The following is an 18,310-nucleotide window of genomic DNA, read 5'->3' on the forward strand; positions in this document are numbered from 1 at the left end:
AAGCTCTTGAGCTGATTGCCTGTGTCGCGCATCGCATTCTGATTTAATTCTCATTCAATTAAAACACTGTTTTCTTCCTCTTCTACCCTTGTGGAGAGATGTTTTAGGGAGACTTTGTTTTTAATTATACATCGCAGCAGGGGTTACTCTTTTCCGAGGTCTGTTCCCTGTGTCTGTTCCCGAGGTGTGTTCCTCCGTGACTCCCTCGGCAACCCTGGCCACTGTGCTCTGGTGGTCATCTTTCAAGTCTATATCACTAGATTGGGAGCTCTGCGAGGATGGACTGAGCCTCGTTGGGTTTGAACCCCCACTGCCAGCACAGGGCCTAGAAGCTAGCTGAGGGTGGAATGAAGTAATTAAGGCAAGAAGACACGAACGTGGCAGGGGGAGGGAGTGGGATGGCCTGGGAGTCTGGGGTTAATAAATGCAAACTGTTGTGTTTGGAGTGGATGAGCAATGAGATGCTGCTGTATAGCACAGGGAACTACATCCCGTTACTTGTGATGAAGCACGATGGAGGATAATGTGAGAAGAAGAGTATGTATATATATGACTGGGTCACTTTGCTGTGCAGTAGAAATCGACAGAACACTAAATCAGCTACAATGGAAAACATAAAAATCACAACAAAGAAAAAACAAAGAATGAACGAATGATTTCGATCCCCCCCACACTGCTAAGGGCTCTGAGAAGAAAAAGAACAGAGATTCAGGCACACTCAGGAGTTTCTCAAAACCAAGCCAAACCGAATCAAACCTTAAACCAGTTTAAGACACTGAAATTACAGGAAAAAAGTACAAAAGGCTAGTGGACAGGTCTGGACAAAGCATTCTCTGGCCTTTGAAGTGGGAGGCCCAGCCCAATGAGATGGGGATGTTGGGGGAGGGATGCTGGGGGCATCTGGGAGCCTTTCTGCCTTTGCTGGGGCTGAGTGGTGTTTTAGTGATGGGCTTACTGACCTCCTCTTCTTTGGATGGTCCAGGCTTATCAAGAAGCAGGCCCAGGTGGGGGTCCCAGGAAGCCCTAGAAGCCCCCTAGCCCCTCTGCCCCACTGACCCGGAGCCCCTGCAGGAGAGGGAAGTCAAGCAGTGGCTCAAAGATACAATCATCCTCTGGGTTTGGGACTAAGGGTTCTGGGGTCCCCAGGGGGCTTGTCTGGAACCAGAGGTTCTCATAGGACTTGGGGCTGGGGGTGAGGCCCCCCAAGAGGGGCTGAGTGGAGTCGCAGCGGAGGTAGTGCCCAGGCCCTGGGCTCGTGGGGCTGCCCAGCACCTGCACATAAAGGACCTGGTCACTGGTGCTGGACTGGGGCTGGGCCTGGGTGGCAGGTACTCTTGGGTCCCCCTGGAGCACATAGGCCTGGACCAGAGTGGGGTGGCTGCAGGTCCCTGAGCTGTCATTGGACTCCCAGGGCCCTGACTTGGACTCCCAGGGCCCTGGCTTCTTCTCTTCCTCTTCCAGCACTGTGATCTTGGTGATGGGTGGCATGCCAGGGTCCCGAAGGCTGGGCAGCTGGAAGGTATCCTGGACATAAAGATGTGGGGTGAGGGCCCAGTTCATTTCTGATGTCTGCCCCAGCCACTGTCCCTTCCTGCCTTGGGGCAGTTGTGGGGTCTTCCTGCTGCTCTTTGCTAGAACTCAAAGGTTTGCCCAAAAGATGTTCTTGACACATGCTATGTGCTATGTGAATCTCCCCAACGGTTCTGTGTGGGATTAGTCCCATTTCACAGTGAGGTGACTGAGGCTTTGAAATAGGTAGACCTGGGACTCAGACTCAGGTCTGCTTTGCTCCAGAGGGAGGTGAAGTGATGGGAATGCTTTTTTTTTTTGTCTTTTTCTAGGGCCGCACCTGCGGCATATGGAGGTTCCAAGGCTAGGGGTCTAATCGGAGCTGTAACCACTAGCCTACGCCAGAGCCACAGCAACGCGGGGATCCTTAACCCACTGAGCAAGGCCAGGGACCGAACCTGCAACCTCATGGTTCCTAGTCGGATTCGGTAACCACTGAGCCACGACGGGAACTCCGAGAATCCCTTCACTTTGATCCTGACCCAATCCCCCCTGCCCCGTTTCCCTCTCCCTTCAGTGTTCTCACTTCTGCTGTGATGGTTGGCACCCAGGAACCCAGACTGCTGTGGGCTGGGTCTGGAACACTTGGCCAGAGGGGATTCTTCCTGCAGGAGAAAGGGGCAGGTGAAAGCTGGGTCAGGCATGCCCTCCTGTCTTTCCATCCCTTTTCCCACCTGCTCCCAGCTGCCAAAAGGATGGCGAATTCGTGCAGAGAGGAGAAGGTGGAGGGCCTGATGGCCAGACCTGGACCCTGAGGCCTGGCAAGGCCGGAGGAGCTTAGACCGGCTCACGTGGGCCTGCAGTTCCCTGTAGACAGGAGTATCAGGGTGTTATCTCCCTCAAAAGGACTCACCTGGGTCTACAGCAGAGCTGGGCAGCCCCACAGAGGCAGAAGAACAAGACCAGGAGGCCGAACAGGCCCAGAAGGATGTGCAGCTCAGACTCCTCTGGGGAGAGGGGAAAGCCAGACGAGGTCAGAGTGCAAGCAGGTAAGGCTGTGCCTCCTCCCTCAGACAGGGATCCAGGGCCAGCGCTGGGCCTCTTCCCCCAGACCAGGGGACCCAGGGCCAGGGCTGGGCCTCCTCCCTCAGACAGGGATCCAAGGCCAGGGCTGGGCCTCTTCCCCTAGACCGGGGGATCCAGGCAAGGCCTCTCTACTCTCAAAATGGAGATCCCTAGGGTGAGGCACCCTCCCAACAGCCTTGTCTGGTCAGCACCCCCTCTCCTCTTACCAAGGGCCAAGGTCATCAGGGTGAGGCTTGTACTGTTGGTGGTCCATGCCTGGCTGACAGCCATGAGGTGGACATGGTACAAGCTGGCAGGCTCCAGGCCACGGAGGACAAAGCCATGGGAGGAGGCATTCAGGACAGTGGCTGGGAGTAGAGGAGAATGGTTGGCTTGGGCCTGGATGCTGAGGCTCCCCCAGGCTGCTGAAGAGCCCCCTCCCGGGCCTTCTGGGGCTGTGGGGTGCTGAGGATAGACTCACAGAAGGACTGGTCCTGAGCGTTGGTCCAGAAGATGGTGTAGTGGGTGAGGGGGCTCTTCCCCAGCTCAGGGGCCTCGGGTACCCACTCCAGCTGAGCCCAAGTCTTGCCAATGTGCCTGAGATGCAGCTCTGGGCCATGGGAGGGCGCTGCCGGCAGAGAAGGGTGCAGGGGCTGACACAGAGCAGGGCAGGGTGGAGAGCCCAGTTGGACTTCTTGTGACTCCCAGACCCAAGAGCTGGGACAGTTTGTGGGGGTGATATAAGAGAGTCCAGGGGGACTTGTGCCCAAGGCTCATCTCTCCAGGAACTTTTACTGAATCCCTTCCACTGTTAATAGGTGGCTGGGTTGGGATTCGAACCTGAGTCTCTTTGACTCCAAAGCCTTGCTTCCTGGTTCCTGCCAAGCCTGGTTTGTCTGGTTTACAGCCACTCACGCTCTGAATTTATCCCATTTCTATCACACAAGACACCTGACTAGTTCTCACCAGACTTGCTCCCTAAATTCTGCCAAGCTCACCACCCAATTTCTAGTACCTCACTGCCTGACTTCTTTCCAGCTGCAGGGGCCCAGTGTAAACTGGGGTAAGCTCAGGGTTGGGAGAGACCCTCTTTTGGACCAGAGGGAGGGACGGAGGAAGTGTTCCCCCATATTCCTGATTTTGGGGGCCTCAGCGGGCCTTGAGAGAGAGAGGAGGGGATTCTGAGAGGGGGAATTGGGTGGACAAACCCATCTCTTGGGAGTAGGCGTAGATGTGCTGGGAGGGTCCCTTGGCGTCCTGGTACAGGGCGGTCACAGTGATCTTGTAGAGCTGAAAGGGCTTGATGTTCTCTGTAGAGAGAAATCGGGGTTGGCACTGTGGTTAGGGGCTGGCCTCTGGTGGTGGTCAGGGGCTAACTTCAGACTCACGCTGCAGGGCTGGCTGCTTGCAGACCATTTGGTGGGGAAAAGGGGCAGAAAGTGGAAGAGTGGGCTCAGAAGGGGGCAGAGTCAGGGCTGGAAAGACAGGATCCAGGTAGCCGGTAGGAAGAACTTCCTGATTCTGAGGATGTGCGATGAAAGCAGTGAAGGAACAGGAAAGACTGGAGAATCTGCTTCTTTAGGCTGGTTCAGCTCACACCTTGCCTACCATCAGGCAGGTAAAATGCGCCCCCATCTCCCGGGCCCTGCCCACCCGCCCAGTCCCCCAGGCCCGCCTCACCCTGCAGCAGGGTCCCCGCAATGCTTCCATTATGCTCCATCCGCCAGGTCATAGGGTTGCCGCCGGGGCTGGGGGTACCGAGGCCCCACTCAATCACATAGCCCCGAGGCCGAGGGCTGGGGGGCTCCCAGCCCACCCAGAGGCTGTGAGGGTCTCGGGCAGTGGTACGGAGTCTGCGCAGGGGCGGGCCTGGAGACGGAGTAGGAGATGACCATGAAAAGAGTGCAGCCAGAGGCCTGGGTTCAAGTCTGGCCTTTGCTACTCACGAGCTGGGTGACCCTGGGTAAGTCAACCTCTGAGCCTCAGTTTCCTCATCTGTAAGGTGGGAATGATGATCAGAATGTCCGCCTCATGGGGTCATGGTGCAGATTAAATGAGATGCTGCAGGAAGCGAGCCTGGCGTAGAGTGGTGTTTGGGAATGAGGAAAGCTAACTCTCTGTGGTTCTTGGTATGTATTAATTCCCGGAGTCCACTGGCAGTCCCATCTTATCAATGGGAAAACTGAAGCACAGGTTGGGGAACATGTCTCCAGTCACAGGGCTGGGACATGGGAATATTAGCTATTGTTATTGTCAGTCTCACTTTGTGAGAACCCATGTTCAGGGGCACCTGGAGGTGGTAGTGGCTGATTCCCTATAAATGGACAGTTAACTCAGGGACTGTGTTCTGGCTGGAAAAGCTTAGAGCTTTCTCTCTCATTTCCTTGGCAGAATGGATTCTCTGTGTGTGTAGCCATCGTCACCAGCCTAACCTGGTTCTGGCTGCTGCTGCTGCTACTGCTGTTGCTAATAATAATAGTAATAAAAAAATAATAATAGCAGTAATAGTAGCAGCAGCAGCAGTAATAGCTAACACATATGATATAGAACAGTTACTTTGCACCAGGCACATGTCTTAACTCATGTAATCATCATGATGCTTTCAATTAGACACTGTATCATCTCCATTTGCTAGATGAGTAAACTGAGGCCAGGGAGGCTAAGTAACTTGCCCAGATCACATTACTAGCAAGTGACAGGACTGGATTTGAACCCAGGCCCTCTAGCCTCTGAATTTACTTGCTTCCCCACCATGCCCTACTAGCTGCCTGCCCCCTTTACCTCTGCTCTCTAAGAAGACCACTGGGGTGGGACGAGAGGTCCCGGCTGCGTTATAGGCCACAAGGACCACCTCCCGGGCTTCTGAAGGCAATTGGAAGGTGCAGTTTAGCTCCGTGGTGTTGCAGAGGATGGGGTCTGCCTCAGCCTGGTCTGAGGGTCTCCAGGAGACCAGGTACCCTTGGATCTGCCCACTATCTTCTTGCAGGGGCATTGGCTGTGGTGGGTATAGGAGGAAAAAGATAAAGGGATGCCCAGCTCATCTTGCGTCGGGGAGAGCTTCTGGATGGACTGGACATGCCCCAGGAACTGAGCCCCCCAGGCTGGGGAGCCAGCCCTCCTACCTCCCTCCCTTCTTCCCTCTGTTCCTCTGGGCCAGGTCCTAGGAGACAGGGAAGGAAGAAGCAAGTCGGCGTATGTAGCAGGCAGTTAACTGGGTGAGTCCTGCATTGTAGTCTCTCTAGAAGGGCACTGCCCAACTTCTCCGGCACATGCCCAGCGTATGCACATCGCATACACACGCATCCCAGCCTCCCAGACCTGTTGGAGGCCTGAGTCCCAGCTCACAGGGGTCTGTTTGGGTTGAAAGAGATCTCAGGGGTGGAAGGATGGCCTTCAGAAGGGCTCACCTTCCAGAACAGCTGCACATCCACTGTCCTGGGGTCTAGCTGCCTCTGCCGCCACCACGTGTCCAGTCTGACGATGGGGGCTGTGGATGGAATAGGAAGAGAGGCTTAGGGGAGTTCCCGCTGTGGCCTAGCAGGTTAAGAATACAGTGTTGGAGTTCCTGTTGTGGTGCAGCTGAAACGAATCCAACTAGGAACCATGAGGTTGTGGGTTCAGTCCCTGGCCTTGCTCAGTGGGTTAAGGATCTGGCGTTGCTGTGAGCTGTGGTGTAGGTCGCAGACGCGGCTTGGATCCCGCGTTGCTGTGGCTCTGGCGTAGGCTGGCAGCAACAGCTCTGATTAGACCCCTAGGCTGGGAACTTACATATGCTGTGGGTGCGGCCCTAAAAAAAAGACAAAGAATCCAGTGTTGTCTCTGAGGAGGCTTGGGGTTTGATCCCTGGCCTAGCAGAGTGGGTTAAGGATCCAGCGTGGGTCGCAGTTGTTGCTTGGATTTGATCCCTAGCCCAGGAACTTCCACATCCCGTGGGTGCAGCCAAAAAACAAACAAACAAAAAAATTGAAAAAAGAAGAGAGGGTCAGGGAGGGCCCTGGAGGCTGGGCTGGGTCCCCATGGCTGCTCCAATCCCCTCCGCACCCACTTACGCTGCTGTGCCGTGGTCAGCTCCAGGCGGGGGCTCCAGTCACTCCAGCGGCCGGGCAGGGGCCAGCGGGTACAGCGCATCTGCAGTGTGTAGGCTGTGGATGGGAGGAGCCCGCAGAGCTCATACTGGAGGGACCTGGAGGGCAGGGCACCCACCTGGTGGGGGGCGTGGCTCTGAGCCTGGATCCCTGTGCTCTTGAGGGTCACCTCAACCTCCCCTCTCCCCACGCCCCCCCCACTCCAGGCTCCTGAGCTTGCCCTCCGCCTCACCAGGTCCCAGCTGGATTCTCCACGCTGTGGCTGGTGGCGCAGCTCACACTTCTGCTCTATGTGCAGGCTTGGCTTCCATGTCTCCCAGCGCAACCTCAAGCAGCCAGGCTGCGGTGGGGCCACCTCAGGGCTGGGCTCCAGGGCCCACAGGGTGGGAGGCTCCAGTTTCACTGCAGGGAGAGGGGTTGTCAGACGCTTGCCCTGCTCCATCCAGGGCTCTGCCTCAGCTTCCGGTTGTCTCCTTGCCTGGGGTTTTATTTTCCTCCCTGGGTCTCCATTCATGGGATTTCTGTATCCTTCTGTCTCTCAGTGTCTCTTCATCTCTGTGTCACCCTGTTTCTTCAGGTCTGTCTCTGCGCATGTGTCTGTTTCCCTCCCTGTTTCATACTCTTGCCCCAGGGCCTTTGCACTGGTTGTTCCCTCCAGATACCCAGTGGCTCGCTCCCTCATTTCTTTCAAGGATCTTCTCAAATATCACTTTCTCCATGAGGCCTTCCCTTCCTGACCACTTCCTGGAATAATAGCAACTGCCCTCCCTCTCCAGCTCCCCCTGTCCCACCCCTGCTTAACTTCCTCATCACACTCACCATTACCTCACATTCTATTTTATTTTGCCCACTAGAATGTAGCATTTCGGGGGCAAGATTTTTTTTTCTTTTTGCCTTTTTCTAAGGCCACTTCCCGCAGCCTATGGAGGTTCCCAGGCTAGGGGTCCAATCGGAGCTATAGCCACCGGCCTACACCAGAGCCACAGCAACGTGGGATCCGAGACGCATCTGCGACCCACACCGCCGGATCCTTAGCCCACTGAGCAAGGCCAGGGATCGAACCTGCAACCTCATGGTTCCTAGTCAGATTCGTTAACCACTGCGCCACATCAGGAACTCCAACCGGGGGCAAGATTTGTGCTGTGTTGTTTATTGCCGTGTGCCTAGCACATCATGAGTACTGCAGGAAATTTACTGAAAGAATTAAAAAGTGTGTCTCCTTGCCGTGTTTCTTCCGTGTCCATGTCTGTGTCGCTATAACTCTGTCTTCAACTGCACTGTGTTTTTGTCTCTTCTCTTCCTCTCCCTCTAGGTCTTCCAGCATCTGTTTGACTGTCCCTGGGCCTGTTTCCCTCCCTGTACCTCTCTGGGTCTGCCCACATTGTGGGGGCCTCTCCCCTCCCCCACACCCTGCGTCACCTACCCATGTCCATGGGAACAAGGCACAGCTTTGGGGATGTGCTGGTCCCCAGCGCGTTCTTAGCCTGCACCCAGATGCTCATATTTTGGTATAGCTGCAGATGCTTGCGGGGGATGGAGCAGTGGTTTTGCCCATCCTCAGGCACGCAGTCAGGGATGGAATCCTCCTGGGTCTGGAAGTTGCCTCGGCTCCTGCCAACAGGGTGAGCTTGGGTGTCAAGCAAAGGAGGAAAGCCAGGCTCTTCCGTCTCTCCCATCGATTCCTCTGGCTTCCCACCCCCTCAGTCCAACCCATGCTCTGTCCCAGGACCCAAAGGACCGGGGCTGGAGTAGAGACCCTTACTTACTTGAAGCTCTTCAGGGTGAAGTGGGTGGAGAGGTGGGTGTCGGGGCCTGGCTCCCACTGGCACTTGAGGCTGTTGGTTGTGAGGTTCAGGAGGCAGGACAGGTTGTAGGGTGGGGGGGGAGGGTCTGTGTGGAGGGTGAGGAGAGAGAGGGCTTCAGGAAAGACCATTCAGGAAGCGCCCACTGGGACCAGTTGGCCTCGTTTCCTTGCTCTGGGTCATTCTCTCTGGGATCACTCCACGCAGGGTGACCCCAGAGGGCCAGCCCTGGGGGAAACTAAGTTCCAGGCATGTACAGGGACAAGGACCATGGGGCTACCAACCCTCTTAACTCCGCTCCTTTTGACAGTAAGAGTGTGGCATCTGGGTTCTCATCCTGGTTCTGCCATTCATTAGCTGTATGATCTTGAAGTCCCTTAACTGCTCTGTGCCTCAGTTTCCTCATCTATAAAATAGAGGTTATGCTAATATACCTACCGCTTAGGGTTGTTGTGAGGGTTGAAGGACTTACTATGTATGCAGTGCTCAGAGCAGTGCCTGGCTTGCAGCGAGTGCTCTGTAAGTGTTAGCACTTACTGTTATTGATTCTTAACTAAGAATCTTGGTCTTTCTTTGTCTTTAAAGAAAGGATTTGGCTTGGCACAAATCCATCCTTCTCAGTTTGAGAAGAAGGCTGCATCTGTGGTAGTGGGGAAGCTGAGAGCAAGCCCAGCTCATAGAGAAAGGCCTCCCTAGATACACTGTCCTGCAGTTGGAGAGTTGGGCTTACTCGGCAGCCATGTAAAGCAGCAGTTACTCTACTGGCTTTTGAGCCACAATGCGTGCGTGATATAAATCTTGGCCCCATCCTTATTGGTTTGTGACCTTTAGCATGTCACACCCCCTTGCTGAGCCTCAGTTTTCTCATCTGTGAAATGGGGCTCAATAACACTCCCCACTGGTAGGCACGTGATATCTTGCCTGTAAAGTGTGTATTGAGCCAGAGCGCACGTAAGAATAGTTCTTATTAGTATTGGCAGGAAGGCATTGGAGGCAGAGTGGGTGGATGGCTGCAGGGACTTACAGCCTGCCTGCAGCTCTGCCTGGTCCAGGATCTGCAGACCGTTGCCCCAGTGCAGGCAGCAGGAGAGAAGGGCCCGAGAGTAGTTGAAATGGGGGAAGGTGATGGTGGACTGCAGGGTCCCATTCGGCAGGTGCTGCTGCCTCCCCCCAGGCTGAAGCTCTGTGTCCAGTTTCCATCGAATCTGTGACTCTGGGCCAAGACTGGTGCAGTTCTGGTTGATGATGCAGGACACTGTGATGGGATCCCCTAGGCGGATGATGGGGGCTGGGAGGCTGATGTACCCGCACTCCTCCAGGCCTGGGGGAGAAGAGAATCGGCCATAAGTGACGCCTCTGCCTGCTAGAGCTGGGCTCCTAGACCCAGTCCTCTTAGACTCAGTGCCTTTGCCGTCCTGCTTTACCCCCCAGGATGTGGGAACTGGAGTGCGGAGGATGTGTACGGGGACTGTGAGAGGCTCTCAGGGGTGAGATTGAGCTGTGTGGGTAGATGTTTATCAACTGGCTACACAGAGAGAAACAGATCTGGGTTTGTAGCATGGGCTGCTTTCTCTGGTGTAAATATTCCCACCGTGGTTAATTTCAGGCTACCAGTGTGTGACATCACTGAATGTGAACTTGGAAAGAGATGACATATACAATCAGCGCTTGCAGGCCGACACCAGCACATCACCAGATAGAGACTAGTCCCTTCCCCAAGGATGATGAAACAGTGGGTAGAATGATAAGAGCCCTGTGGCCACAGCAATCTTTTTAGAATTCAAATCTGATTCCCACCCCACCTTTTTTTTTTTTTTTTTTTTTCTTTTTGGCTGCAGTGTGCAAGCTGCTTGATAGGGGATCTCAGTTCCCAGACCAGGGATTGAAGCCACGCCATAGGAGTGAAAGCACCGAGTCCTAACCACTAGACCACCAGGGAGCTCCCTCTACCCCATCTCGATCACAGCATTTCAGTGGCTTGTTACAAAGGCAGTATGGTGTGAGGGATAAGAGCATGGCTGTTGGAACCAGATTGCCTAGGTTTTAGAGCCTGGTTCTATTGCTTGTTAATCATGTGACTTTCTGTGCCTCAGTTTTCTCATCTGTAAAATGGGGATAAAAAAGGCCCCTACCTTAGCATTGAGGGAAGGATTAGGTGAGAGAACACACGTAAGGTACTTAGAACAGTGTCTGGTGTGCAAGTATTTGCTAGGATAAAGACACAGATCCTTCTCAGAGCCCTTGTGGCCTGGCCCCTGCTTAGCTCTCCTGGTTCCAGTTCAGACCGTACTCTCTCAGCTCCAGTCACTCTGGCCTCCTTGCTATTTCTTGAAATGAAGAAGCCATGCTCTCTCCCATCTCTGGATCTTTGTACCTGCTGTTCCTTTTGGAGGCGCTTCTTTTCCTCTCTCCCACCCCTTCCTCTCTTTCACCTGGTTAACATTTAGGTATCTTACTGGAAACCAGACCAGGTTCTGACCAAACAGACCAGGCTAGGAGTTCCCAACGTGGCTCAGTGGTTAACGAATCCGACTAGGAACCATGAAGTTGTGGGTTCAATCCCTGGCTTCGCTCAGTGGGTTAAGGATCTGGCGTTGCCATGAGCTGTGGTGTAGGTCGCAGACTCAGCTTGGATCCCGCACTGCTGTGGCTCTGCTGCAGGCCTGCAACCACAGCTCCGATTGGACCCCTAACCTGGGAACCTCCATGTGCCTCGGGTACAGCCCTAGAAGAGACAAAAAGACAAAAACAAAACAAAATAAAAAAACAGGCCAAACCCCCTGAACTTTTCCTTTATTTTTATTTTTTGCCTTTTAGGGCCACACCTGCAGCAAATGGAATTTCCCAGGCTAGGGGTTCAATGGAAGCTGGAGCTGCCGGGCTATGCCACAGCCATAGCAACTCAGGATCCGAGCTGCATCTGCAACCTACACCACAGCTCATGGCAGCGCCGGATCCTTAACCCAGTGAGCAAGGCCAGGGACTGAACCTGCATCCTCATGGATAACTAGTTGGGTTTGTAACCCGCTGAGCCCCAATGGGAACTCCCTCCTGAACTTTTCTAAAGCTCTTATTCTCCTTCATGATTTTCCAGTCATGTGGTTATTCGCTTGTCTGTCCCCACCACAGCTAGACCGTAGATTCTGTGAGGCCAGAGAATCTACGGTCTGCATAGCCAGCGCCTAGCACGGAGCAGGGTGGCTATGTGTGGAATAAACAAGTAAGCTCTGCAGTTTGCTCACGATGCCGTCTCTCCTTTCCCAGCTGTTCTTCAGCCCATTTTGCTGCTGGGAATGCTGAGGCCCTAAGAGGAGGAGCAATTTGTTCAGGGTCACAGAGCAAGTTCATGGGGCTCCTACCACTTCACAGACTCAGTTTTCAGACTGGAAGGGACCTTGCCAACTGTGTACTCCAAAATTCTACCCTAGATGGAGTCCTCTACAGCAGGCCAGGGTGGCTTGTTTTTGTAAGCTAAGAATATTTCTATTTCTAAAGGGTTAAAAACCAAACCAAAACCAAACAACAGGCAACAGAGACAGTATGTGGCCTGCTAAGCTGAACATTACATCAGACAAAGCTTACCAACCCCTGCTGTGCAGCAGCTCTGTCAGTCCTGGCCTTAGCTTGCATGCCACCAGAGATGGGAGGCTCTCTACCTCTCAAGATAGACTTTCTGTAATTGGAGAGCTCTGCCTGGGATTCTTTTTTTTTTTTTTTTTTTTTTGCTTTTTGCTTTTTGCTTTTTTTAGAGCCGCACTCGCAGCATTTGGAAGTTGCCAGGCTAGGGGTCGAAATCAGAGCTCTGCCACAGCCACAGCAACGTGGGATCTGAGTTGATCTGTGACCTACACCATAGCTCATGGCAATGCCGTGATCCCCGACCCCCTGAGAGAGGCCAGGGATTGAACCCTCATCCTCATGGATACTAGTCGGATTCGTTTCCGCTGCGCCACAATGGGAACTCCTGGGATTTTTTATTTCAGGATTAAACCTGCCTCCCTGTGGCTTCCATCCGGATCTCTTTGCTGCCCATAAAGGTTGCACGTCTCAGGGATTCCTTCTGATAGTCCTGCAGAGATTTGCAGACAAGATCTGTGTCTTCCCTGCCTTCTCCAGGCTGGCCAGCCCAGGTCCTCTCACCCTTCCCCAGAGGTGGTGGCGTGCCTGAGGCAGTCTGTGGGTGGGAGGCTGGCTACCCCACACCTGTGGGCCAGTGGATTCTTTCCAGGCTCTCTGGGAACGGCAGTACCAGGAAATGACTCCTTCCTCCACCCCCAGTGTCTCTCTTGTGATTCCCCTCTCCCCACAGCACCCCCACCTCTGGCTGCACTCACTTCTGGGGAGCAGCAGGATGATCAGAACAGCTCCCGCCAGGCTCCAGGCTCCCAGCCCCGCCACCATAGTGCCGGCTTGATGCTCACCTGGAGGCAGAAGGGGATGGTTAAGGTCATGGGCTTTGGGGTCAGAGTGAGCCTAGCCTGGCTCTGCCACAGTGTGGCTTTGGCCATGTGACTTGACCTCTCTGAGCCTAGTTTCTTTGCAAAAAGGAGGTAACAGCAGCCTGTTCTGCATAGAGTTTTGGGCGGAGGACGTAAAATAATGCAAGTCAAGGGCTCTGCACAGCGCGTGGCACATAGGAAATGACTCTGTAAGTGATAGGCATCGATATTATTATATTTGCCTTCCAGGAATAGCAAGGAAAGGAACCACAGGGAACAGCATTCTCCCCCTTTCCCTTCTGTCTTAGCTGGGTTCCCACCACAGAGCAGAGCCTGAGACGAGGAGGGAGAATGAAAGGATAGGGAGGGAAAACCAACTCAAGGTGCGGCATCAAGCTGGTCACCTCTATGGACAACTGGATATGGGCTTGATCCTGCTGGAACCTTCCAGGGAGCCATATAGAACATGCCGCAGACCTGTCCACCCAAGGGACAATCCATTCCTTGGCTGGCAAAGAGGATGGGAACATTTATATGCCAATTCCTGCTCCCCTCCCCCATTGGTCAGGGGCTGTCTCTTGGGGGTATCAACACCCTGGCACATTCATGTTGCACACACATGAGTACCAGGCAGGTTCCCTTGGGTGAGCCATGCTCAAAGAGTCAGAGATGCTCCCTGGCAGAAAGGGACAACTCTACAGGGCAGCTGGGGACAGGCTACACCTTGGGAAACTGGCTGCCTCAGCAATGGCTGAAGGGCAAGGTGAGCTGAGAGGATACCCCCAGTTCTGGACATAGACTTCTGGAGGCCCTCTGGGACTAGGCATCCTGTGGTCGTGGCAACGGTGCCCGGATGGAGGGAGCATTTATTTCCTCTAATAAATTCACTGGTCGCAGGAGGTGTGCAAAGGTTTCTACTGCTGGGGTGGGCTTCCAGCCTAATCCTCCACTCTGCTCCGGCTGGGGTCTTGGGGCCAGACGCCTGATCCTCCAGTACTAACTGATACTCTTGGTGACAGGTCAGTGGGAATCGCTGACTAGCCTGCATGTACATGCATGGACACGTGTAGATGGTGTCCCAGCAGTTCCCTTTTGCTCAGAAGGTATTTAACTTCTCTCCCTCTTCCCTCCCTCCAAGACTAAGGTGTGAATAAGAACTGCCCAGATACCCAAGATTGTTCCCACCTAGAGGGGTCTTACTTAAACCCCTGGTCTGTTCTTATATGTTGTGATATCAGAACACCAGGCGAATGCTAGCCTGTAAGTCACCTTTTTGCAAATTGGGAAAAAAAGCGCCCCTTCCTCTGGACAAATGTAGTCCAATACTGGGTTCTGGCAACTGGAGAACAGGCTGGATTTCAGCCTCCACTTGCTCCTCAGCTGGGCAGCTTTGTGCAGTGAGAAACCTGCACAACTGTTCAGAGCACCCCAGCCTACCCATTAGCAGTTGGCAACCTTCATCCTACAACATGCCAGTTTGATTACCCACCAGGCACCCTTGTGGGGAAGATGTAGCCTCCTTAGTCCAGATGTTGAGACACTGGTACCCATCTCCCCTGTATTTTTGATCATATCCCTGTCCTGGTGCCTAGCAAGGTACATTTCCTCCCTCTCTCTATTGGCTCTTGTCCAGAATGGGCCCAGGCGTCCTCCCCCCCGGGTTGCCTGGGTTTGGCACGGTTGGCATCAGTCCCTGGCCCCCACAGCACCCCTGGGTGCCCCCCACCTCCAGCTAAGTGGGATCTGGGATCGCATGGAGCATGGTCTCGGTCTCTGGGGGCCCAGCTTTGAGACAGACCGCCTGGTCTGAACCCCGGCCCCACCACTTACCAGCTTGGTGGTCTTGAACAAGTTACTTCGCCTTTCTGAGCCTCAGTGTGCCCATCTGTGAAAGAGGGATAGCAATAGCACCGACTTCTCTGCGTTGTAGTGAGGGTGAAATGAGATGGTCCGTGATAAAAGCACTTAACACAGAGCTTGCGCAGAGGAAGCACTCAGTAACCATGTTATTTTCATGCACCATAAAGCAGGACCCCACCTGGTGGAATCGGCATGGTTTAATGCCTCTCTCCCCAGCTTACAGCCTCCTAGGACTGCCACCTTGCTTTTGACTGTGTCACACTGCCCATTTCGGAGCCCTGTTTCAGGGTCCCCTGCTCCTTGGCACCCCTGTCTCTCCTTTGGCTCCAGCCGTCTCCGCTCACTCTCTGGACTCTTTCTGAGTCCCAGCCCACCTTGCTGTCCCCTGGGGTCACTGCATCACCGCCTCCTCCCTTCTGCTTTCCTCCCCTCCCCCTCTCCAGGGCACACCCCCCCTCCCCTGTTCTTTCTACACCCCTTTTCATGGAGATTCTTTCTCTGTGAAGAGGGCTAGTGGGAGGAGGGGGCCGGGAATGAACAAAGGGAGGACTTCCAGATGTAGTTCACAGGGAGAGAGACAGGCAGTAAAAAGTTAAGTGGGATACGCAGATTGAAAGGATGGAGAGGGACTCTCGGAGATGAAGACGGAGGCAGCAGAGAGGAAAGAGCCTGAGACACAAGATACACAGAGACTGAGGCACTTGGGGGCCGAGGAGCAAGAGATACTCAAGGGAGTTTAAGGTCTAAGAGACAAAGGGAACTGTGAGAAACACAAAGAGAGGCCCAGAGAGACTCTGAGACAGACATGAGACGCTGGGAGCCACGACAAGCCATGGAGGGGCTGGGAAGGAAAGAGGGACGGAGAGTGAAATTGACAGGGATGGAGAGAGATGGCTTAAGACACAGGTTCTGAGAGCGGAGTTTCAAGAGGGATGGTGGTTATGCTCCGTCCAGAGTCCAGCCCTTCCTTGAGCCCAGCTCAGGGTCCCCCAAAAGGTATTTGTCAGTTTGTGACTTCCCCAACACCCCACCACCACCCTCCCCACACAGAGTAGAGGCTCCCTGGGAAAAGAGACTCAGTGTCCAGGGCTCCTGGGTCAGAGAGACAAACCCCAAAGCAGGAGCTCTGGTCCCAGGCCTAGGCCCCCTGCATCCCTGCACTTGGTAAAGCTGGGGGAGTGGACCTGGGACTCCAGGGCCCCATCAAACCCAAGATCCAGCCCTCCCCGGGGTTCCCCTACTCACGCTGGAGCCTGCGGCTGGCCGGCTGGGCGCCTGCCTGGCCTCGCTGGTCTCTGCTCTCCTCTTCAAGGCAAGTTCCTGAAAACAGCCGCAGCACCACTTCTCTCCCCAGCCCTGTCGTTAATAGCTCGGCCTCTGACAGGCTCAGGGGCTGTGGATTGCAACACCTGCCCAGCCTCCTTCCCTCCCTTGCATTGTCGATGCTGGCGCGGGCAGCCCCTTCCTCCCAGGAAGGAGCCTGGGAGGGAAGCTGGTGAGGCCCGGGTAGCCTTCCTGCCTTGGGGGTCTCAAAGGGGCTGAGGGATGTGGCAACGTGGTCCCCCTCCTCTGCCTCCGGATTTCCTGACCTCAAAGCTTTGAGGCCAGCAGGGCCCAGGGTCTGACCCGGCTGGGTGCCATCCCCATGACCCCCATTCTAGGGTGGCATCTCTTGGAGACACACCCTGGCTTGAAGGCTCCCTCAGTCCTAAGCCTCTTTTTTTTTTTTTTCCCGCTTTTTAGGGCCGCACCTGCAGCATGTGGAAGTTCCCAGGCTGGGAGTTGAATTAGAGCTACAGCTCCCAGCCTACACCACAGCCACAACGACATGGGATCTGAGTCATGTCTGTGACCTCCACCACAGCTCACAGCAACACTGGATCCTTAACCCACTGAGTGGGACCAGGGATTGAACCTGCATCCTTCTGGGTACTAGTCGGGTTCGTTACCACTGAGCCACCGTGGGAACTCCCTAAGCCTCTTTTTGGCACTGGCCTTGGGGCCCTGATCCTTCCAATATGCAGGGGCGTGGCCTCCAGGTTACAGGGAATTTTGTAGGGCAGACCTTCTTCCATATCCCCACTTCCCTACGTGATCCCCACCGTTGCCCAAAGGCCAGGCAGACAGAAATGCAGACTCAGGACAAGGCAGGGGGTCCCCTGTGAGGCTCCGATCTTCGTAAGCTCCCTGGAAATGAGTAATGTTTATTCCTGGTGATTCTGCTAAACTGAATATGTTCTCATTGAGTGAAATGGACTCCCTTTTATGTCTTTCATGGTCTGTGTCCACGATTCCCCTGCCATTGTTTACAAATAATCTGTGCTTTTTTTTTTTCTGAAGAGGCTTCAGGCTGTTCACCGTTTATTGGATTTATGACCCAAGAAAGGTTAGGTACCAACAGACTAGCAGAGTGTCCATAACATATGATCCTTTTCAGAAAAAGCGGGCTTCTGAGTTTGTTGTGATGGGGCAGACCTGGGCTCCAGTTCTGGTTCCAGTTCGAAATAGCCAACTGGGTGCAGCAACATCCCTCAGGTGTCCCACAGGCCTTGCTCAGCAAATCACATTGACTCTGCTTTTCAAAATAGAACTGGAATCCTGGGTGGACAGGTAGTCGCTGTAAAGTTCAGCTTGGCCATTTGTTTGAGTATTTTCCCGATGAAAAGTTGGAGAATAGAAATATCATGTAACCCTGTTTACCCGCCAGCCCTAAGCCATCCTTTCTCTTACCCGGATCATTGGAATGGCCCCCTCCCTGGTCTCCCACTTTTGTTATCCTCATCCTGTCTATCGTTCCTCCAACGGCCAGTGGGATATTGATCAGACAGAAACCAGTTCATGTCATCATCTGCCCTAAACTCCCCGTGGCTCTCATCTCACTCAGAGTCAAAGTTGAAGCCCTTTCAGTGACCTACAAAGCCCCACTCAAGCCCCATTCCCTTCCTGGCCTCCCTCCCCCTTGCTGCTTGGCTCCAGCCATCTGTTTCCCTCATTATTTCTTGGACTTGTAAGGCCCCCTCCTGCCTCAGGGCCTTTGCACTTGCCATTTCCTCTGCTTGCACTCTTTTCCCCCAAATAACTGCATGGTTCACTCCCTCCCCTTCTTGAGGTTTTTGCCCAGATGTTGCTTTCTCATTGAGGCCTTCTCTGGCCACCCTTAAAAAAAAATTGCAACCACCCTCTACCCAGCTCTCTTTCCCCCATAACCCTTTTCGCTGTGGGACACTGGCTGTCCCTGGCCCCACCTCCCACTTTGAATGGAAGCTCCATGAGGGTGAGGGTTTTAGTCTGTTTTGTTTAAAACTTTATTTCCAGTGTCTTCAACACTCTCTGTCCCCTATCGAGCCCTCAAGACATATATATATGTATATATATATATATATATATATATATATTTTTTTTTTTTTTTTTTTTTTTTTTTTTTTTTTGCTTTTTAAGGCTGCACCCTCAGCATGTGAAGGTTCCCAGGCTAGGGGTCGAATCGGAGCTGCCAGCCTACACCACAGCCACAGCAACACCAGATTTGAGCCACGTCGGTGACCTACACCAC

At 53.9% G+C, this 18,310-nt stretch overlaps 1 protein-coding gene and 1 long non-coding RNA gene across 3 annotated transcripts in view; one reads left to right on the plus strand and one right to left on the minus strand.

Annotated features, from left to right (window-relative positions):
* LOC102167570 overlaps positions 1 to 18,310 on the plus strand; it is a 207,618-nt gene that overhangs the window by 1,664 nt on the left and 187,644 nt on the right. The window lies entirely within an intron of this gene.
* CSF3R (colony stimulating factor 3 receptor) lies at positions 751 to 16,390 on the minus strand. Of its 2 annotated transcripts, none has more exons than XM_021095950.1 (17): positions 16,006 to 16,389; positions 14,731 to 14,785; positions 12,796 to 12,882; positions 9,486 to 9,782; positions 8,426 to 8,549; positions 8,083 to 8,270; positions 6,892 to 7,061; positions 6,624 to 6,777; positions 5,982 to 6,061; positions 5,356 to 5,569; positions 4,255 to 4,443; positions 3,783 to 3,884; positions 3,056 to 3,202; positions 2,802 to 2,942; positions 2,423 to 2,516; positions 2,096 to 2,174; positions 751 to 1,524 (listed from the first exon to the last, which is right to left on the minus strand). In XM_021095950.1, exons 3-17 carry the CDS (start codon positions 12,860 to 12,862, stop codon positions 1,024 to 1,026), a joined length of 2,547 nt encoding a protein of 848 aa, XP_020951609.1. In that variant the 5' UTR covers positions 12,863 to 12,882; positions 14,731 to 14,785; positions 16,006 to 16,389; the 3' UTR covers positions 751 to 1,023. The 2 variants fall into 2 exon arrangements, with proteins under 2 accessions (XP_020951609.1, XP_020951610.1); XM_021095951.1 differs by having other exon boundaries at positions 753 to 1,524; positions 14,731 to 14,938; positions 16,006 to 16,390.

This window comes from Sus scrofa, chromosome 6 (assembly GCF_000003025.6).
Source record: "Sus scrofa isolate TJ Tabasco breed Duroc chromosome 6, Sscrofa11.1, whole genome shotgun sequence".
NCBI lineage: Eukaryota > Metazoa > Chordata > Mammalia > Artiodactyla > Suidae > Sus > Sus scrofa.

Excerpts from the sequence above, each read along its gene's own strand:
- CSF3R (XM_021095950.1), bottom strand. The coding sequence starts at position 12,862 with ATGGTGGCGGGGCTGGGAGCCTGGAGCCTGGCGGGAGCTGTTCTGATC. Across the intron at positions 8,271-8,425 it reads TTCACCCTGAAGAGCTTCAA|GAGCCGAGGCAACTTCCAGA; the intron begins GTAAGTAAGGGT and ends CCCTGTTGGCAG. Across the intron at positions 6,062-6,623 it reads GCTGACCACGGCACAGCAGC|CCCCCATCGTCAGACTGGAC; the intron begins GTAAGTGGGTGC and ends TTCCATCCACAG.